The 23,336-nt window shown below is 35.5% G+C and overlaps 1 protein-coding gene and 1 pseudogene across 1 annotated transcript in view; one reads left to right on the top strand and one right to left on the bottom strand.

Moving 5' to 3' along the window:
• Positions 1-8,932: 8,932 nt before the first annotated feature.
• Positions 8,933-13,632, bottom strand: LOC107713639 (protein ABHD17A-like; annotated as a pseudogene).
• Positions 13,633-15,805: 2,173 nt separating this feature from the next.
• Positions 15,806-23,336, top strand: part of LOC107713650 (ubiquitin-conjugating enzyme E2 R2-like) — a 15,429-nt gene continuing 7,898 nt past the window's right edge. Inside the window, exons 1-2 of the mRNA XM_016519226.1 lie at positions 15,806-16,503; positions 22,210-22,296. Coding sequence (XP_016374712.1) covers positions 16,318-16,503; positions 22,210-22,296 — 273 coding nt within the window. The 5' untranslated portion in view covers positions 15,806-16,317. The remainder of the gene's footprint in view (positions 16,504-22,209; positions 22,297-23,336) is intronic.

The following is a 23,336-nucleotide window of genomic DNA, read 5'->3' as shown; positions in this document are numbered from 1 at the left end:
CCCATCCAAGAGGGGGGATAGATCTCTCTCTCTCTCTCTCTCTCTCTCTCTCTCTCTTTCTTTCTTTCTCTCTTTCCCTCACGCACAAGCACACACATTCATTCGCTTAGGCAACGTATACACACTCTGATAATTAGATCTAATTCATATCTCAATTGTTTCTCCTATAGATTAAATGGAGAGCAAATAGAAAGAATGGATTTTCCCCTGAGAAAAATACCCTATTGATTTCACACGTCCTCTGAGATTCAGTGGAGATCTCAACAATGTCTCAAACTGTATTCAAAATTACATATCTCAGTATGAACAGACGTATCTCTCATCAAAGTGGTTTAAGACCAAATGATCTGTACCCATATTAATTCCATGTGACCATATTTGGTTTGCGTCTTATGTGGTTTCAGGAGAAACATCTGAGATAAAGTAAGTGCTTGAATTAAATGCATTTTAGGCCTACATCTTCATTAAGTCTTCTGAGATGTGAAAGATCAACCTCTAAGCAGTATGATTTTTAATAGCTACTCGAGAGCACCCTCCTTAGACTTCTACTGCTATAAAATAAAGCTAATTATGATTGCACTCTTAAAAATTTATATTAATTACATAAAAAACACGTTTGTATTGTCTATAATAATCTACTTTAGTTTTCATCCATACACAGAAATCTGAAGAACCTAATAATACATCAAGAACTTCAGCAAAATAAAAAAATAAAAAAACCTTAAGAATCCTATACAGAGGATTCCTTTATGATCTTAAAGAGAAGGTTTACCCAAAAATTCTAATTACTTATCATTTATTCACCCTTGTGTCGTTTCAAACCTGTATGACTGACTTTGTTCTGTGGAACATAAAAGAAGATATTTTGAGAAATGTCTTAGTGTTTTGTTTTTCTCCATACAATGTAAGTCAGTGGGCTCTATAATGTTGTTTAGCTCACAGTGTTTTTCTTCTTTTGTGTTCCACAGAAGAAAAATATGCAATTTTACACACTTCGGTTACTACTCACTGCATAAGCAAAGATGTTATTGTCTGTGAAGATGCATGTGACTAATGCACAGGGACCAAATATACTCCAGGATATGTGTCAGGGTAACTTTTATTATTTAACTTCAGTTTATTTAAAGTGAGAATCCTCACCACCATGTGGACAACAAAGGCTCTTCTCAGATAATGCTTTGGACCATCTGTGTTTGGTTTTTGACTGCCGCACCTGCTGAAGCAACAAAAGACATAAACAGACCGAACCAGTATATAATATATAATAATATAATATAAAATATAATATAATATAATTTACTATTGACCCAACCCATAACTCTAACTGCAATTCTATACTGATGATTTTAGGTTGAACCTGCAGTCAAAGAATAAAATTTTTAAAAAAAGCATTCATAACGGTCCACAAAATGAAGTGCATACAAAATCCAGGCAGTCTAATTCTATTTCATATGTAAAAACATAGAAATTTATGCAAGTGTCATTTCAACACTTCAGGTGACTCAGCAGCATAGACGGTACTGCTTTTCTCTTTCTGTCACACACGCAGAACAGATTTTCCAGATGGATTCTCAGCTGATTCACTGAGATGTGTGGGATTTTTGCCTTGGAGTCTGATATATTCGCCAGTACGATGTGACTCATTAAAGTTTAAAATGCACTCAAAAGACTACAAATGCACTGAGCCACAGGATCAAAAGCACATGCATGCATTTCTCAAGGGTTGTTCACATCAAATAGCAATGCTTAAATCAGACAAATTAGCAAATTAGTAACACTCAGTGCTTGTACCCCTTAAATAAATCATAAAAAAAGAGTTTCAATTGTAGAAAAAGACTGGAAAAACAAGCCCTTTTCAAGTGTGCAATGCAAATATTTTTTCAGGCCTGAAAACAAGACTCTGAAAGCCCAGTTTCCCCAATATCCCCCAAAGAAACTGCGATCAAAGAGAAAAGAGAGAGAGAGGGGGGGGAACACTTTTTAGTAATATTCCTGTCAGGCAGGTTTTCATCACCCTTGCTTCTGTTGCTGAGGAGATGAGCATCAGGAAACCATTACGCTGATATTTCTAGGTAAGCATTGAAACAGATGCCGCTTTGATATGGAACGGGGAAAAAGTATCCGATTCTGACATCTACAAATTGGACACAGGTCAGTGGCAAATCACTCCAGAAAGTGTTTTTAGCACAGACCCTGCAAAAGTGAAAACCTATGTGCAAATCACTACAAAAGCCAGCAGACCACACCACAACATTGTAGCAATTTATGCCAATAAAATGGGTCACCGAAAATGAAAAGTCTGTCCACTGCTCTCAAATCACATTTGAAAATTTAGAAATGGAGCATTATGTCACTTGCTCACCAATGGATTCTCTGCAGTGAATGGGTGCCGTCAGAATGAGAGTCCAAACAGCTGATAAAAACATCACAATAATCCATAAACCACTCCAATTAATCAATCATCAATTAACATCTCGTGAAAAGAAGAGATGCGTGTTTATAAGAAACAAATCTATCGTTAAATCAATTTAACTTCAAACTGTCACTTTTGGTTAACATATGAGTCCATAATCAATAATAATAATACTTCCTCCAGTGAAAAAGTCCATTGTCTGTTGCCCTCTGACATCAAAATCCACCAACGTATTTGCTCTGAACTGTTTTGGCTTGTAAACGGTGCACATTTCTCTCCTGATTCAGATGGGATAACTTTTTCTTTTTTTTTTTACTAGAGAAAGCAATATTATGGATAGAGGACTCGTATAGACGGATGCAATGGTTCGAATTAAAAAAATAGTAATAATAATGATGGATTTGTTTCTTACAAACACGCAACTTTTTGCTTCACAAGACATTTACTGATGGACTGGATGGAGTTATGTGGATTACTTGTGAATTATTGTGATGTTTTTATCAGCTGTTTGGAATCTCATTCTGACGGCACCCATTCACTGCAGAGGATCCATTAGTGAGCAAGTGATGAAATGCTACATTTCTCCAAATCCGTTATAATGAAGAAACAAACTCATCAACATCTTAGGTGAGTGAATTTCCATTTTTGAGTAAACTATTTCTTTAACTCACTGATGGCACACTTAGCATAAGAAATGAGAATTAAGAGCTGCAGCAGAGGGGAAGATTTAAATGGATTATTATTAAATGGACCGTTACGGGATTCATTTGAAATCCTTTAAACCTGAAGTGCAAAAATGCAAAAAAATAAATAAAATAATGGCTTTTCAAACAGGTTCAGCTTTCTTCCACTGGTGGGAACGAATAGTCTCACACCAAACTCAAACATTTGTTAGCTGCTTTGGATAAAAGCGTCTGCTAAATAACGCTCAATCAATGTAAACTCACGTCTCTTTGAGCCACCGTTGCTGTGTCGAGCTGGTGGGGATGAACAAACAAACAAAGCAATCAGACACAAAACCACGTTTTACACTTAATGAGGATCAACTTCCTTACCGTTGACTATACACATCAAGCTGGGATAGTTGAAGGTAACAGAAAAACTCTGTTTTATTTGAACGGAGCCATATAATTGCTTTTTATCTTCAACAGCTTCAAAACATTTTAATAGATAATGCTACAGAGTGTGTAAAAATAGACACATATTACAGTATCCCTGGAGACAGCACTGAAAATCACAAATAGGTTTATTGACTGTGGGTGTGATGTGAAGATTGTTCAGAGGCGGGCAGTGAGTGACAGTGGTGCTGCATCCGATCGTGCTGAAGACAGAGAGACTCTGCCATCTAGTGCTGACGCAGATTCTGACGTGATGTCCATTCCTAGACGGTCTTTGCATTGGGAATATTATTCTGAGACGCAAATGCCAGCAACAAGCTTTTGGCGTTGTACAAATTCTCTGTTTATGACAACTTTTTTTCTTCTTAAATATATATATATATATATGACATTATATTGTTTATGGCAATCAGAGCAGTAGGCCTACCTGGCACAAAACATCTGATAAGAGTAATAGCATTAAATATGAACAGATTAATTTACACCAAACAAAATAAAGCTTAAAAAAAAAATTTGTTAATAAATAAATCTAACTAAAATTAAATAAAATATATTAAAACGACTCATTTTTTCTATGGAGGCTTGTTTCTGCCACAGGATGCTAAACTATAAAAACTTTTTTTTATATCTCATGTATACATCTCGCAATTCAGAGAAAAAAAAAAGTGCAAATTGTAAGATAAACTCGGAACTGTGAGAAAAAAGTCTGCATTCTGAGATAAAAGGTCGCAATTACCTTTTTCCAAGGCTGAAACAATTTTTTTTTTATTGCATTATTTTTCAGCTTAGTTGCCAAGGCAACATGTCATTTTCATTAAGTTTAACGATGTACTAAAATAACTCAAACTAAATCAAAATCAAAATGAACAAAGACTATATAGATATACATAAAATACTCGAACTTAAACTTTAATTAAAACAAAAATTTAAAATATAAAATTAAAACGCATTTAAAAAATGAATAATAAAGATGACAACAGTATCTCAATTATACAAAAATGACACCTCAGTGTTAAAAGAGCAGTATTTTACCAAGCATTCGTTTACAAAACTACTGTAAATGCCACATATTAATTTTTAATGAGTTACTTCATTATTTTATTTTTTTTATTCACTAAAATGAATTGGCCTTCCCGATACTACACAGAGAGTCCTTTTTAGGCCAGCATATTGGATTATTGCATTTAACCTTTATTGCAAAATAATGTGGCATAAAAGCAGTTAAACGACAACCTTCAGTCAATCAGCCCATATTCGATATTCTGAGATGATCAGAACCGACTGACAAAAGTGTTGTCTATGGACAAGAGGCTAAACAATTTCTAAGTTTAAACACATTTTAAGTCTGATTCAATATAGTAAAATATATGCTACTTTAATGAACATCTCATTTGCATTCATTAAAATATCAGGCTCTTGCTCTCTAGATATCAGTCATTTAAAAAAAAATCATAATTCAACCACTAATCACTATTAAAAAAAAAAAAGTCAAAAATACCACTGTAACTTTACAGCTTTCCTTTATTACTCAACCACAGTACATCACATCTTCCAGATAAAAATTGAAAACATTACCCAACACACACACAAAGCATCTTACATCATATTGCTGGGTTTGTCCCTATTTTACCCAGCACTGGGTTGTATTTAACCCAGCATTTTTTAGAGTGTAGGGGAACACACCATCACCTCTTTATACAGATGTGTACCTGGTAATATACAGTAATTTCCTTGCAAATCTCGATATAGATATGTGACTTAGTGTGACTAGAAATACAGCAAATTAGCTTTATATCGCTTAGAGTCATAGAGTATTTTAGAGTTCTCGGATAAGGTTGTGCTGTGTCACTGAAAGTGCAAACCCTTCAAATGATCATCATGTGGAGTTTTGTGTGAGTCTGATAAATCTATCCAGCTCTCACAGTCAAAGGTTTTGACATTATTGCTCGGTTGTTCAGAGATGTGAATACTAACCCTTTTCATTAGAGCTCTAAAAAGCAAATAAAAAAAAAAAACATCCTAACATCCTTTTTATATATTAGGCTAACGTTAACTATTTAATCTCGGAACGTCATATAATATATACTGAAATTCACACGCTATAATTAGTCCGTTTTCTTTTCATATCTTATCTATTACATGCATACTGAAAGTGGCACACACCTGCTTTAACACAAAGTTTGCTATGCTCATTATGACACAGATGTCATCATGAAAATTTTTTCCTTTTTTTCATTTTTCCTGCAGTCTGTGGTTCCTAAGATCAATGTAAAGCAGGTTTTGTTTTACAGGCAGCATTTGAGGACAAATATGCAGTGTGTTGTCAGCAAAACAAATGAAAATGTCCCTGAGTACACACTGCTTTTTTACAAGAGTTGGGGTCTTAAAAATGTCAAAGTCTTAAAAACCGTCTTAAGAATTACAGACATCAGGATAAAAAACGACTGACCTTAAGGGAGGTATAGCAAACTAGATGTTAAAGAGGTTGCAGTGTCCTTTTAAAGAAATAGTTCACCTAAAAACGCTCTGCTTTTTGATAAAAAGAAAGCATGTAGTGACCAGATGCTTTCAAGACCCTAAAATGACAACAAAAAACAGACCCAATTAAAGTATCATAACCATAAGCTGTACAATTGATTTGCATGATAAACACTACATTTAAAGAGACAGTCCACCCAAAAAAAAAAAGACAATTCTGTCATCATTTACTCAAGTTCCAAACTTGTATGACTTTCTTCTGTGGAATCTAAAAGAAGATATTTTGAAGAATGTTTGTAACCAAACCGTTTCGGTTCCCATTGACTACCATTGTTTGGACAACGGGAACCAAAACTGAGTGCTTACCAACATTTTTCAAAATATCTTCTTTTGTGTTTTGCAGAAGAAAGAAAGTCATAAAAGTAAATAATGACAGATTTTCATTTTTGAGTGGTTATTCACCAATTCATCATCATCTCTGAGCTTGACAGCCCTTGGTCACTATATGGTTTATAATATTCACAAATGACCTGTTTATGGTCCATGGAAGAAATGAAGTGAGATTTTCATTTTTGGGTGAACTATCACTTTAAGTCCAAAAAACAAAAACAATCTACATGTCCAGGCTACAAAGACCCACCTATCCCTTTAAAAATGGCTCTTAAACTGTGAAAGGTTTGTTCATATTATAGCAAAGACTTGTCGACCTTATAAAAATAGATCTGGAAGTTCATGTTAAATTATCCATTGACCACATAAGAGCATGTCTAATACAGCGAGGCTTGTTTGTGAGAGAAGTGGTCGCTATAAATAGCTCAACATACAAACTGCGATTGGAAATAGCAAAAACGACGACGGTAATGTGATTTGATGACTTGGCATGCGGTAATATTAAAAAACCTGTCACGGTTCTTCCTTTCGCAGACATAAACACAGACAGTGGATGGAGGTCACGACCCCATCCTGAGACGGCTCAGAAAACTGTCAATCACACATCAGTCTGGGGTCGACTTGGGCGTCAGAGTTCATTTAGGCATCATTCCATCAACGTGCACGAGCTACGAGAAGTGAATGAAGAACGTGTGATGTTTCGGGTGTAGCGTGAGGTTTCCTGTCGTTCAGGTCAGGTGCTCACAGTGGGTAAAATCATTCGTGTCAATCAATTCAGTGTGTGGGGAAAAAGTGGGAAAAAAGGATCAGAAATCGAAATATTTACAAATTCAGTCCCCATTTTAGAGGCTGGAAATGCCAACTACCTTATTGTGATACATATTTCACAACTCAATACACTGATGCGTCACAATATCATATCAACTGGACCAGGTGAAGAGTTTTAATCTCTCCCACACGTTTTACTTCACTTTTGTCTTATAGAAGCAGCTCTGGTTTTAGAGTTTTTGCTTATGTAGACAATCTGTTTCTTCTTAAACATATAAATGGAATGCATGAACACGTGAATAAAAAAAAAATAGTGATATAAGGGTCAACACAATATGACGAGGAAAAAAATCTTGATAGACTACCGTTCAAAAGTTTGGGGTAAGTAAGATTTTTTTGTTTTGAAAGAAGTCTCTTTTGCTCTATAAGGTACACAGTACAGTAAACACAGTAAAAACTGTAATATTGTAAAATATTACAATTTAAAATAGATTTTAAAATAGAGTCAAATAGAAAACAGTTAATTTATTCTTGTGAGGCAAAGCTGGATTTCCATCATCATTACTCCAGTCTCACATGAGCCATCAGGAATCATTCTAATATGCCGATTTGATAACAATAAGAAATGTTTCTTAAGCCACTATGTTGGAAACAGTTGCTTTTGATATCTTTGGGGAAACTGTGATACATTTTTCAGGATTCTTCGATAACTGGAAAACTCAAAAGAATAGCATTTATTTGAAATAGAAATATTTGTAACACTGTGAATGGCTTTACTGTCTCTTATGATCAATTTAATGCACTCTTGCTGAATAAAACCATTACTTTCATAAAAAAAAAATCCACTGATCCCAAACTTTGAATGGCAGTGTATTTCCATATATCCATATTGTATCAGTACAGCTCTACCCACATCCTTAAAAACAGCGTTTGGGTCCCAAAGTTCTTTTTTTTAAATGACAGGGAAGCAAAGGGAAAAATGCTAAAAGAAAAATGTAGAATCTGGAGAAAAACCGGTATGGACCTACACTACTAGTCAAAAGTTTGGAAACATCTATTAATATTTTTATTATGACTATTTTATTAGAATAATAGAAAAGTCATGAAACCATATTGTATCAGTACAGCTCTACCCACATCCTTAAAAACAGCGTTTGGGTCCCAAACTTCTTTTTTTTTAAATGACAGGGAAGCAAAGGGAAAAATGCTAAAAGAAAAATGTAGAATCTGGAGAAAAACCGGTATGGACCTACACTACTAGTCAAAAGTTTGGAAACATCTATTAATATTTTTATTATGACTATTTTATTAGAATAATAGAAAAGTCATGAAAACTATAAGATAAAATTAAATAACACAAATTAAAGTATGTATTGAGCAAAAAAAAACTTTTTAAAAATTAAAATGTCTTACAATTGAGCTTCTTCTATGTCTAGATTCCAGCTCTGGACATTCGTCAATTTCATGAGCAGCATCCTGGGACGGTTTTTAAACCGTATTGAAGAAGTTTGTATGTATACTGGACAGTTGCTGGTTGCTAAGATTTTAGTTTTGCAAAGAAATCCGTAAGTAGGCACAATGTATATGTCTACAAAACTAATATTAAAGGGTTAGTTCACCAAAAAATGAAAATTCTGTCATTAATTACTCACCCTCGTGTTGTTCGAAACCCGTAAGACCTTCGTTCATCTTCGGAACACAATTTAAGATATTTTTGATGAAATCTGAGGGCTCTCCTTACGGGTTTCGAACAACACGAGGGTGAGTAATTAATGACAGAATTTTAATTTTTGGGTGAACTAACCCTTTAAGCATTTAAGCAGAAGGCTTTAGATCAAAAGGTTTTTAAGATCATGAAAATCAAACTCAGTGTGTCCAAACTTTTGACCGGTAAGTGTATCTCGAGATGCCTGATGAAGATCAGTTCATCAGAAAAAAGGTTTCAATGAAACCACATTGATACACACAGCAGATGGTCTAAAAAATATTCAATACACACACACACACACACACACACACATCTGTCCAGCAGAGAGTTCTTGTCTGAAAAGGTGATGATGCTGTATTTTAAAACAGACTGGTCTTATGCTTACCAACGAGAACTAACAAAAGAGAAAGTACATAAACACCCACAAGAGTTTCATAAAGATATAAGATATCAGTCCTGTTCAAATGACATTTCATTTGTCCTGGTCACATAAATCTCAAGCCAAATCAACTGCGAGTGCCTCAGACGAACTGAGGTCCTGAAACCGATGCGGACGCTCACACATTCAGATCTTTTGGGTGTGAAGTCGAGGGGTCTTCTCAGTAGAAAACTCAGCTCCAGGCTGACAGAAATGCAAAAGTCGAAAGTTTACAGAAGAACAAACCTTCCAGAACCAGATTCTGTTTGTTTGCTTTCCATATACGTCGACGATTTGTTGACATGAGCATAATGAAGGGTGCATTTACTGTGCAGCCACTTCCTGGCTGATGAATCGGCGCAGGCGTTCCAGGTACTGGCTGTAGAGCTCGATGTCGTTGTGCCCAGCTCCTTCCACCCACAACGGCTCCACAGCCTTCGGGCAACGCTCAAACAGGGCCAGACCATGAGAGAAATCAATCACTTCATCCTCCGTCCCGTGGATGATCAGCACCGGAGATGTGATTTTAGACACCTTCTCAATGCTGAGAGAGGATAAGACACAACAAAGAGTTATTAAAGAAACGGTCCACAAAATTCTGCCACTATTTACTCTCCATAATGTCATTCAAAATCTGTATGGCTTCTATTCTTTTGTGAACCGTAAAAAGGACATTTGGAAGAACTCACTGGTCTTTTTTTTTTTTCTCGGGGCAATTGTACTCACAGGGAATTGGTGCTTTTAGCCTTCAACAAGGTCACAAAATAACCATGAAAATAGTTTCTATCAGTCTAAGCACTATATTCTGAAATCACACAGTAGCTTTGGGTTAGGAACAGACCAGCAGGTTTGAAAATGTACACTTTTAATCTATTGTAGTATCATGCAAAATTTTGGTGTCAGTAAGCCTTTAATGCTTTTGAAAGAAGTCTTTTATTTGATCAAAAATTAAGTAAATACATTTTAATTACAATTTTAAATTAGACTTGTCTGCTTGAATACATGTTAAAATTTTAAATTACCTTTCCTGTGATGCAAAGCTATCATTATTCCAGTCTTCAATATCACATGATCCTTCAGAAATCATTCTAATATGCTGATATTATACTCCAGAAACATTTATTATTATTATCAATGTTGAAAACAGTTGCATTGCTTAATATTTTTGTGAAAACTGAGACAAATATTTTTCAAGAAATAGAAATATTTGATATATTTTATAATATAAATGTCAATTCTAATCAATTTCTGAATACAAGTATTAATTTCTAAAAGTCTTATTGACTTTTAAATGGTAGTTTATTCCACGGAACATAAGTCATACATAAACAGAACAACATGTGCGTGAATAAATGACAGAATAGTCTTTTTTTTTTTTTTTTAACTACCCCTTTAGTTAGTAAAGAGGTTATAAAATATTTTTTTACCAGACCAGTGTAAAAATAGTAGTACCATAACTGTACTATTCTGCAGTCAAACAGCTAGTTTCTCTATTGACTGCCATTCAAAAGCATTCTGACTTAATAATATCTTGCAAGCAGTGCTAATAAAGCCCAAATATTTCATACTATAGTGGATTTTTTTACCATTGCTAAATTTCAGAGGGAAAGGGAATGATATTTTTCCCTCTTTATGGAAACATACGGCTCTTAATTCTGAATGGATGAGCCATGTTTGAAGACTTAAATAAATGATATAAGCACACCTATGACTGCACCTCAGTTGAGTTCCATGTTAGTGCATGACCTATTTTAATATATTCTACAATTCTAAACCACAGTGTTAAGAACATCTTTGTCATGCAAAGAAGAAGGTTTTCAGTGCTCACTGACTTTGGGAAGGCGTCAAAGCAGTACGTCTTCTTGGTGTCAGGGAATGCCACCCTCATCCCTGAGGTGAGGGGTGAGTGAAGTACCACGGCAGCACACTCATAACGGGACGCCAGGTCCACGGTGGGCACGGTACCAATGCTCTGCCCATAAAGGATTATATTCTCAGGGCTGATGCAATACCTGAGACAACACAGAAGTGATTCCACACATGAAATAATAAACACTAAATTGTAATACTGCACCAGTACAACTGAATGCTTTCTAGTCTCTGACATACCTTGAGCGCAAAGCGTGCCACGCAGCATCTATGTCTGCATACAGATTTTTCTCCGAGGGTTTCCCTGTACTGACCCCATAACCAGAATAATCATAAGAGAAGATGTTGCAGTTGATACGAGTGCCCAGACCGATGTAGAAGCTGCTCATCTGACCGAGATCCACAGCGTTACCATGAGAAAAGAGCACAGTGTACCTGTAGAGCACAAAAACAGGGACAGATTTAGAGGACTGGCTTTAAAACTGATTGTGAGCACTAACTGTTCGAACATTGCAAAATAATATAATTTCTTGATTAAGAGGAAGAGATACAACAATATAATTCTGACATCTACAGAACTTAACACTAAAGTTATATCCATAAATTAATCAGTACGTATTTTGTACAAGCATAAATTCTGTACTTTTTAAGTCTGTACGTTTTTCTGCAGTTTTTCTTCTAAAAGTGTATTATAAAGTGCAGCAGTCGGTTTCCAGAAGTAAAAAAAAAACATTACTTTTCTCCATAGGGGGAATTGATTTTGAACAACTAACAAACCTTTAAATACAGACCTACTGTAAGCTACGAGGTTATTAATAATGGTATATGCTTTTATTGAAGCTATCAGCCCGCATTTTTTCAACTTTTAATCGGATTTAATCATATATCAACTTACTTATTCATATGTGACCCTGGACCACAAAACCAGTCTTAAGTGTCAATTTTTCAAAATTGAGATGTATACATCATCTGAAAGCTGAATAAATAAGCTTTCCATTGATGTGTGGTTTGTTAGGATAGGATATTATTTGGCTGAGATACACCAGCCCCTCCAGCCAATCGGGAGCGCAAACCTGGGGCTCCAAGGTTAGAGGTCACAGGTGAGGTGGACTCCAGGTCTGGCAAAAGAGTGTAGGTGGGCTCCGGGGGCAGGAAGGCCAGCTTTGCTGCAATCCGGCTCGGACAGGGCGGGCAACAGAACAGGCCGCACAACTCGCTGATGGATAAGCCGTTCATTTTTCTGCTGGAAATTAGAGATCCTGTGAAAGATTGCACGGGTTTAATTATCATATTTCAAAATCATTCACATAAGCCAATGCCAACAAAGCAATCCAGCCAAGTGAGAATGTCATTTAATGTTAATGAGGGTTGACATTTAGATTAAAGGGAAATGTTGATTTGGTCATTGCAAGACAGTGCGATTAACCTTTAGAGACATTTTAACAGGGCACAGAAATTAAAGCTGCATTCAGGTCCGTCACTACAGCAAGGCTGATGTCAGGAGAGCTGCCCATATAATCACAAAACTAAATCACAGATCAGATCTCACCGTTTAACTTAATCGCACATTAATTCAGAAAACAGCTATCTATGCACACAGAAGCTGACTGAATATTAAAAAAATGGGAAAGTGCTTTTTCTGTAAAAGCTTGCCTGAAGTCATAATAATAACTACATTTTCTTGTGTGTACTGAAAATAAAAAAACTTTTATTTTAACCTAGAAAAACAAGTTTCGCCAAGCAGCAAAACTCACAAAAAATTTGGAAATTGTAAAATCATTTGTCTTTTAACTCATCTCTTTTAACTTTTGATTTAATGTAGTTATGCAAATAAATATGCATTAAAATATAAATAAATAAATAAAAATCCACTAGTGATCTCAGACTGATATTTGGACCCCAATGCATGAAAGCAAAAGATTAATTTACACAGAAATAAAAATAAATAAAGAATTATGATTAAAATATATTTAAATGACTGATAGATAGATAGATAGATAGATATGCATTAGTAACACTGTATGGTACAATTTACAATCAAATAAATATTACATAATATAAAATACAAAATCTACACACACCATTTGCACAATATACGAAAAGGCATCCACTGCACAAGTGTATTTTAATTGCACATCACATACATCCAAATGGTTTATAACAGTGCATTATTTTATTCTTGGCATGATCATAAATAATGAATTTCAAAAGAATAATCCAGCTAGTATGTATTAATATCTAATGAGTTAGCACTAGCTGGATTTCTGGCTAAATAAATCAAAGACATCACTTACCAAAAAAGGGTATAGTAATACAAAATAGGCTTTGGCTACCTACAGATACAGTAAAAGCTAACAGTTTGATCCGTATTGATTAGAAACAGGCAGTAGGATCATAGGATGACAAACATCTTGTTGATTGTGGCAGGAATCAGGCCGGCATTAGCACCCAACACTGATGTTTCCATCTGTCGGGCAAAAAACGAAGGCAGCGCCGGATGTGCCGCATTTCACAATAAAAGCCCTTTAACCGGGAACGTTAACTATGGAAAATAGAGTTAGATAAAGATAAACTGACTTAAAAATCTTTATTTATTTACCATACGTATAAATATAACAAATAATAAAACTAATTAAATTTTACTATTAAATATGTATTAAACGACATTTGCTTTTTTGGCTTTACATCGCCAAATGTTTTTATTAATGTATCTCATCTTGTAATCACAAATGAAATATTTTATTCAAAGTTTTTATTTTGGGGATCATTCATGGGGGGGTCACTCATCATCATTCTGTAATGTGTGAGAAGAAAAAGAACAAACAATTGTTCTATATAAAATAAAAGATGGACCTCTGTTATAGGCCTTTCTTATCTCAAATTACTTCCTTATCTAGAATTCAATGCAATAGCAGATGTGACAAAAATAAATATAAGATCATTCATCTAAAAAGTCTAGTTATTTATATTGATGTAGTGATTTATTTATTTAGCTGCATTATAAGCAGGTTTAAATTTGAATAAGTTTGTATCAGATAACTGACAGCATATCAGGAGGACAGACGTCAGAGAGATGGTTCTTCAGGCTCTTCCACATGAAGAGAAGCATAAGAGTAATGCCGATTGATCTAATGTGCCTTATGGACTTCAGATGAGATTTAGATTGAATATATTAATATTGTTATTTCCCTAATCGCCATGTACAAATGCATATGCAGCAACAGACCTCACCACAGCTGATCTTGGTTGACTATTGTTACTGTCTTACCTATGGACAAAAGCCAGTCGTTTTGATTGATTATGTAACAGAGATTAATAATAAACAGGCAGTAGATAATCAGAGTAGGAGAGACTGTCTGTTAAATAGATTAGGCATTCTTGGATATTCACTGGAGCAAAATTAACAGTATGAGATAGGTGCTTAACAACAAACATATTTTCTTTTAAATACTGATACAAGAAGGAAAATATTTCCTGAAAAGACTTACAAATTCTTTGTAAACCTAAGTGTTCTATAATCAAAAACAACGAGAACTCTTATTTTATCCAAAGAGGTTCTTTTAGGACTGGGTTTCTATTCTAAAAGAAGCAAAACATCGATTTTGTGAACAAAGACAAGTATTCATTCAAAATATAAAACAAACTTTCCTTTTCTACAGAGTTCTGTAACAGTGTTGCACAACTGAATTTCTGACATATTGATATAATTCAGATCTATGATTGATTTAAAGGTTGATTTAATCACGTCATGCCCTGTTTTGTCATCAGATGTTGATCTGATGAGATTTGTCTGTCTTTGTTTTGGGGATAAATGGATGATATGAAGGTTTATTTGTTTGGTTTATTTGAGCATATTGTCTACTTGTGTTCAATACATTTTGCTGAGAAATAACAGAATTTTTTTTTTTAGATAAAGCTTTGTAGCCAAGACTTAATGTGTTACAGAGAGGCCCATTCTCCCCTATAGGCCTATAGAAAAATATAAATAATATAGCCTAATGAATAGGCTAATAAATAACACAATCAGTTAATTATTTAGTTAAAATATTTATAAGAGGGGTTAGTATTAGCCAAATAACTGGAATGTTGTCTGTTCCTTTAGGTATGTTTACAGGGTAAACTGTGCCGGTAAAACTACAGTACCCATGATGCACCGCGACCCCATTGGAATGAGGAAAGACGCATCCAGGACATCGACTCATAACTCGCCACTCTCCTTCATGTTTACTAGTTCACGCCAATTTTTGCTTCTCGACGGATCAGTTTGGCACACAGTTCAAGCGTAGACTTTCTTTTTGTACATTCAGACATCTGAATTTACTTATTTAAAGAAAACCTCACGTTAGAGAGGATTAGTGTTGAGTCGAAGTGGATTTTCACGCAGAGAGGCCCACTCTAGAAAAATAATATAAATAATATAACGAATTGGCTAATATATGCATACATAACACAATCAGTGAAACTGTTAGCTAATTATTTAGCTAGACTAATTATAAGAGGGGTTGGTATTAGTCAAATAACTGGAATGTTGTCAGTTAATGAAGGTATGTTTACAGTGTAAAGTGTGCGTGTAAAACTTCAGTACCCATGATGCACCGCGACCCCATTGGAATTGAGGAAAGACGCATTCAGGACATCGACTCATAACTCGCCACTCTCCTTCATGTTTAATAGTTCACGCCAATTTTTGCTTCTCGACGGATCAGTTTGGCACACAGTTCAAGCGTAGACTTTCTTTTTGTACATTCAGACATCTGAATTTACTTATTTAAAGAAAACCTCACGTTAGAGAGGATTAGTGTTGAGTCAAAGTGGACTTTCACGGCTAGCCTTCAGCTACGAAAAAAACAAACAGGGAGCGCGATTTTTTATTTTTCTGACAAGCAAAACTCTGCGTATAAACAACCCAACAACCTTTTTTACTTTCACGGACGACGAAAAAAACACTTATAATGCTTTATAGCTAAAACACTTTTTATTTGATCGAAAATAGTCTCTTTTTTTTTGAGGAAATTGTCATTTCCTCGCTAAGCTAGCAACTCCAGACAAAGAAAGAAAAGCAGCTTTCATCGCCTCATCACATCTTGTCAACTTTTCGCCCTTTTTGAAGAACAAACTCCACTTTTGAGTCTAGTTGGGTAGAAATAAAGCAGAAATGGCCCAGAAGAGCAGTGCTCAGGTCGCCAGTTCACAGAAAGCATTAATGCTGGAGATGAAGTCTCTACAGGAGGAACCAGTGGAGGGTTTCAAGATCACTTTAGTGGATGAAGCTGATCTCTACAACTGGGAAGTGGCGATTTTTGGACCCCCAAACACTCACTATGAAGGGGGCTATTTCAAGGTAAGGACTGAGGTTGATTTGTAAGGGGTAAATATGTGTTATTTTTAGGAACAGATGGCCATGGTCTATATTTAGAACTGGAACCAGCTCCAGATAGCTGCATCCCTTTATGTGCCTCAGTGTCTGTTTTCTTTAGACGTAGTTGGATATAATTAAGGTTTTTGATTGATTTAAGGTCTGATTATGATTGTGTTTAACATCAGATGTCGGTTTGATGAGATTTTGGGGTCTTTGTTGAGGATAATGGAGCTCATTTGTTTGGTTTCTTTGTTCCTCATTGACTCATTGTGATTCTGATGGATGGAGGTTGAGATGATTTACATGACTTTGTACAAAGAATATTATTAATATTACAATTAAATGTGATCATATTTAATCTCATCATAGTATTAATACACTTTAATCTTACGGTAAGCTCATTACTCATTTGAGTGATTATATTTTTACTCATTATTGACGTATAATAATAATTAATCATTTAGTGTTTGTGATAATTTCCAAATCTTCTGAATGCAGGCATCTGTTAAAACTGATTTCACTTTTGAAAATATCATACTCGTGGCCTTCCATCAATTTATTACGGGCCATTTATTTGGCATTAGTTGTTAACATCAAGTTTGACCTGTTATGATAATTATAAAAATAGAATAATGACAACAAAGGATGATTGTAAGGAGGTCTCACCCCATTCCACCAGTGCAGATAAACCTGTTCCTTCACACCAGTCCCAAATGGTTTATAATTAATGACCTTAATAATGTCAGACACTTTATTGAATCATTCATCTTCATCTTAGTTCCTCTCTAGATTGTAAAGGAAGGTCCTGGACTGTTGTGTAGTGATTTGAAGTAGGTAAATGACTTTTCTTGCCTTTGTTTACAGCGAGAGCACTCACACACACATACAGGGTTTGGCAGATACAGTGGCGTCACTGTTCACTAGTGTGTCAGGAATCAGGATGTGAGCTCGTGTTGAAACCTGATTAATGTCAGAACTAAACTCTCGAGCCTGGCGAAGCCCGAAGGCATAGTACTCATACTCGTAACTGCTCCATGCTTGAGGATAAATCAGTGGAGAGTGTATCTGCATGACAGAGACTTGCTTCTTTGTTTGAAAGGGGAAATTATTCGCACACTTTCTGTTCACAGGAACAACAATGTTAAAGCTCTCTTGAGTATTCTGCTGGCACATTTTCAAGATCTCGTAGTCAGCCGAGAACCTGAAACCAGTCATGCCTAACTTATGAGGAATAGTTGCATGTTTCCTTTGAAAGGTCAATTCACCCAGATATGAATATTATGTCATTTACCTACCCTCATGTGTTTGTAACCTTTATGACTGACGTTCTTCCTTGGAACACAAAAGGAGAAGTGCTGATGGATGCTGATGAATCACCAGAACCACAATAGAAGACATCCATAGGACGACTGTTCAAAAATTTGGTCAATATGATTTTTTTCTTAAAGAAATTAATGCTGATATTTAGCAGGGATGCATTTAATTGGTCAAAAGTGACAGTAATGACATTTAGGCTATGTTAAAAGATTACCATTTCAAATAAATGATATTCTTTTGAACTTTGTATTCATAAAGGAATTCAAAAAAAATAAAAAAAAATAATGGTTTTGACATTGATGATAACAATAAGAAATGTTAATACCAAATAAAATACCAAAATGTTGAGTATCAAATCAGAATAATTTCTGAAGGATTATTTGACACTGAAAGTTGGAGGAATGTTGATGAAAATATAGCTTTTTTTTTCGTCACAGGAATAAATAAAATTTTAAAATATATGAAAGTATAAAACGGTTATTTGAAATTGTAATAATATTTCACAATATTACTGTATTTTTTTTTAAATAAAAAAATGCAGCCTTGGAGGAGAAGAGGCTTCTTTCAAAAACATAAAATAAAAAAAATCTTACCAAACTCAAACTTTTGAACTTTATTGTATGTTCCGTATGTCAGGTCTTCAGAAACCAAACAATGGCTTTTTGAGAGGAATGAAACAAAACTGAAGTTGTTTTTGACAATCTGTTCCTCTGCTGTAGTTCTCGAATCTCATTGTCTCTAAAGAATATAATCATTCCATTTGACATCTGATCTCAAACCCGGCATCACACGGTTTTTTTATTTACTGTATTTGAATATAAGCAAATGGCATTTGAGTGCTATGCTGGAAACAAGTAATTTCAGTGAATAAAGATTTTTTGAATGGTTCCTTACACAAAAGCTATCATATGGCTTTGGTGACTGTAGAGCCATATGGACTGTTTTTATGGTGGCGTTGTCTGTTTGTGGGGCTCAACAGCATCGATCCCCATTTACTTTTTATTATGTGGGTCAGAACAGTGTGAACATTCAGGTTTTGGAAGAACATTATAGGCTGAGTAACTAATCCTGGTTAATATAGTCATTTAAATGAGTATAGTTGAATGCATGTGTCAGTATGTCCACTTCCAAGTAGCTGCCTAAAATATTTCAAGGGCAGTTTTACCACGAGACTTGGAAATAATTAGGTCTGTATTGAATTGAGATGGAGGGCATATCTCTTGCGTAACGGCTGTTTAACCTAGTTGATTTTGTGCCAAAATATGATTCGTCCCACTTCCTGGTTCTCCAGCTCGAAGTCCATATGTGTGTTTTCTCTCAGATTTTCCCTCCTGTCCATCTGCACTGTTCTCCTGCAATGTGATGCGTCTCCAATCCTATTAAGAGCAGCTGTCCTGCGCTCACCCTGAGACAGAATCCTCCAAAGCTGCTGTATATAAGAAATCTCTCTGCACCGTACCGGCCAACGCCACTGTGATGTTGATTGTTTTGAACTTAGCGTATGGCTAGATTGTCAAGCAGCACCAGAATGTTTTTTGGGAGGGTGGAAGAATCTGCAGAATGGTTTTTAACAAGGTGAAATGTTAAATGTAGTTTAGAGTAATACAGTCTTAGGACATTTTCACACTTCCAGTACAGTTTGCTTTAAGAAATTGGGGGCTCTTTGGGAAATGTTAGAGAAAAAGGGTGTGTAAAATGTCATAGAAATATAATAATATTAAAAAACTAAAAAAACTTACCGAAAAAACTAGGGTTGGGTACCGTTCACATTTTAAACAGTACGGTACCGGTTGAATGCATGTGTCAGTATGTCCACTTCCAAGTAGCTGCCTAAAATATTTCAAGGGCAGTTTTACCACGAGACTTGGAAATAATTAGGTCTGTATTGAATTGAGATGGAGGGCATATCTCTTGCGTAACGGCTGTTTAACCTAGTTGATTTTGTGCCAAAATATGATTCGTCCCACTTCCTGGTTCTCCAGCTCGAAGTCCATATGTGTGTTTTCTCTCAGATTTTCCCTCCTGTCCATCTGCACTGTTCTCCTGCAATGTGATGCGTCTCCAATCCTATTAAGAGCAGCTGTCCTGCGCTCACCCTGAGACAGAATCCTCCAAAGCTGCTGTATATAAGAAATCTCTCTGCACCGTACCGGCCAACGCCACTGTGATGTTGATTGTTTTGAACTTAGCGTATGGCTAGATTGTCAAGCAGCACCAGAATGTTTTGTGGGAGGGTGGAAGAATCTGCAGAATGGTTTTTAACAAGGTGAAATGTTAAATGTAGTTTAGAGTAATACAGTCTTAGGACATTTTCACACTTCCAGTACAGTTTGCTTTAAGAAATTGGGGGCTCTTTGGGAGATGTTAGAGAAAAAGGGTGTGTAAAATGTCATAGAAATATAATAATATTAAAAAACTAAAAAAAACTTACCGAAAAAACTAGGGTTGGGTACCGTTCACATTTTAAACAGTACGGTACCGGTATCGGTACCTGAATTTTGGTGCCGGTAACTTTTTTCGGTACTTTACTCTGTGTAATTACAAAAACAAACAAAAAATAAGTCCAGAAGTCTCAATTTCAACATTTTGAACCAAAAACATTTTGGGCCCTATACAAACTTTTCCTTTTTTTTTTCCCCCCCAGAAATTCTTGTTTTCATTTTTCTGAAAATCAAATGAAGGCATGAAACATTTATTTTAAATCAAATGAAAATTAAACCCTTTTATTTTTTGGCAAACAAACTGAAGTTTACAGTTGAAATTAATACATGGAAGAAAAATTGTAAGAATATTCTTTTAAAACATTTTTTAATAGGCATAATTTAATAATAATATAATTTTTTCCTACAATTAAGTGATTAATCTGGTTGTAATATTTATTTTTATAATTTAATTGTTTTACTTAAATTTGATAGAAAATTTGATGGCAGACCTACTTTTGATTTATTCGTCCAAAAATTTACGAATTCCGTGCTATAGAGTAAATTACGTTTTTATGAATGGGCTCCGCGATCCCGTCCACGTTTTCACAGAAATCATATGGCCCTAGAAATGTAACCACACTTCAGAACATTTCGGCTTGCCCTGTGTGTTGTTTGAACGAGTTGTAGGGGTGACCTCACGTCACAGGGTCTCTCTTTCTCTCTCTGTAGCATATGTGGGTTTCTCTTTCTCTCTCTGTAGCGTATGCGCCCAGATGCGTTCTCAGGTACCGAAATTTGGCACTGATTGATTTAACGTGAATCAGTACTCAGTAGTACCGACACAATTCGGTCGATACCCTTAAAAGTACCGAGTTCGGTACCCAACCCTAGAGAAAACACATTTACTGTACCATTCTGCTTTCTAAAGACTAGTGAGAAATGCGAAATCAATTTATTTAGATTTATACCTATGAAACTGTACTATAATGGTAGTTTACCATACTGGTAAAAAATGTATAGCCTGAGTGCACTGTAAGTCGCTTTGGATAAAAGCGTCTGCTAAATGCATAAATTAAATTATAATGGTAGTTAGAAAAAATAAAAAATTTATAGAAACTAAATACGTTTCAGACAAGTTTTTACATTTTTGTCACAGTATATTTGGAGGTCTCACAAAGTTTGAAAACCCCCATTTTGATGTTATGCATTTTTCATTGTTGCTTGTCTCTAAATAAATTGCCTTTGGAAAGCAGCTTGCATTTTTCACATCTCTTGTGATGCATCTGTTGCAGACAAACACAAGTACAATGTGATTGTGAAAAGAGACCAGCGGGTGAGGGGGTTGAAATCGAACTTTAGTTCAGACCAAACAAAGAAACAAGTGTGAAAGCTAGGGCTGTGTATCACCAGCAAAGTCACGATACGATACGTATGGAATTAAAGCCACAGCTTTACTGTTAATAGAGAAACGCAGCAAAATGGTGGTAATTCATACATACACAGCCTCTCTTTCTGTGTCGTAAATGAACAGTTGATGAATTACACTTTTCTGAGAATAGAATATTGAAGTGGAGATCGCTAAACTGCAAGCTAACCGCTGTTTTCAGAAAGCAAGCGTGTTTCTCCACAGTGGAGAGAGAGCGCGCGTGCACACCTCGCACTTTTCTACTCAATTTTAAACGTTGTAAAATTTTAAACAAATTAAGCGTGGTCCACTGCTGCACACGTGCCACAATATCGGTACAGGGCCAGCTGTATCGATACTCGTATCGTCAAATCTCTGTGACGATACATCGTCGTATCGATATTTTGAACACAGCACTAGTGAAAGCAGCCTTATTGGCAGCTGAAAGCATGATCAATTTAGCCATAATACTTAATAAACAAGCATGCATGGGTTGAAGTGGGTTTTGATGGTCCTGACCACTGTTTTCGTCTTGTTTTGCAGGCTCGCATCAAGTTCCCAATCGATTACCCCTATTCCCCACCCACCTTCAGATTCCTCACCAAGATGTGGCACCCCAACATCTATGAGGTAAGAGGATTGTTTCCGCTCACATGCTGTGTACTGTAGCACGTGGCTTGTCTGTTGTTCTGGACTTCCTCATTTCCTTCTCAGTTAAGCCCTGTGTTAATGCACCTGGCAAACACAAACCTTTGTATGTTGGCCAGTGACACTGAACAGATATGAAAATCAACACATTATATGAACTCTTGATATGACTGAATATAAATAGCTGCACTGTGTCAAATGGGAAAGTGAACCAAGCACATTATTTGAACTCCTAAAACTGAGGAAGAACTGTAAGTCTCACCACCAAGCACAGACAGGTGTGGTTCACCTGCAGTTCAGACCTGTTTGTGACCTAAAAAACACATTAGGTCATGTTGTGCGGGTTTGAAATGAGAAGCATAACAATGGCAAAAGCCACTGCACAGATCTGTCATTATTTGCTTACCCTTCTGCGTTTTTCCATTCAGTGAACATGTAGTGACTTCTGGGTGCACTGTCTGTTGTCCAAAAAGGATTAAACCCATCATAAAATAGTTTTTATAAATCATGCGCTATATGCTGATGTGTGTGTGAAGAACAGACTGAAATTTAAGTAATTTAAAAACATTAAAAAAATACTAGTATTACTCATTTAGGTATATTCTTATTTGAGATTCACTGGCTTAATAACATTATTTATATTATTTAATAAAAATATAAATACGCTAGGGCTGTCTATATGCGCTTTAATTATTTACATGCGTGTAGGTTAAGTACACGCGTCACACAGCGGCTCCGTTCACAGTAGTTCCACAGGTGTAAAAATAATCATCAGGCTGTTGGCGCCCTCTGCAGGCCTTTGGTGTAATGCATAATGTACATTAGCTCTATTGTTTATAAAACATTATGTATTTTAACAGTTTTGTTCAATAAAATTATATGATTTCTTGCTTTTGATACTTTATTTGAACTAATTATTATTGCCTCCTTGCTATTATATATGTATTTTAAGTAATTTTAAAGGATTAAAAAATTTATTATAATTATATATTACCACAAAAAAAGTTTTATTTCCAAATTCA

Source organism: Sinocyclocheilus rhinocerous, unplaced genomic scaffold (assembly GCF_001515625.1).
Source record: "Sinocyclocheilus rhinocerous isolate Xijiao unplaced genomic scaffold, SAMN03320098_v1.1 scaffold898, whole genome shotgun sequence".
In the NCBI taxonomy this organism is placed as follows: domain Eukaryota; kingdom Metazoa; phylum Chordata; class Actinopteri; order Cypriniformes; family Cyprinidae; genus Sinocyclocheilus; species Sinocyclocheilus rhinocerous.
This window is presented reverse-complemented; position numbering and strand designations above follow the sequence as displayed.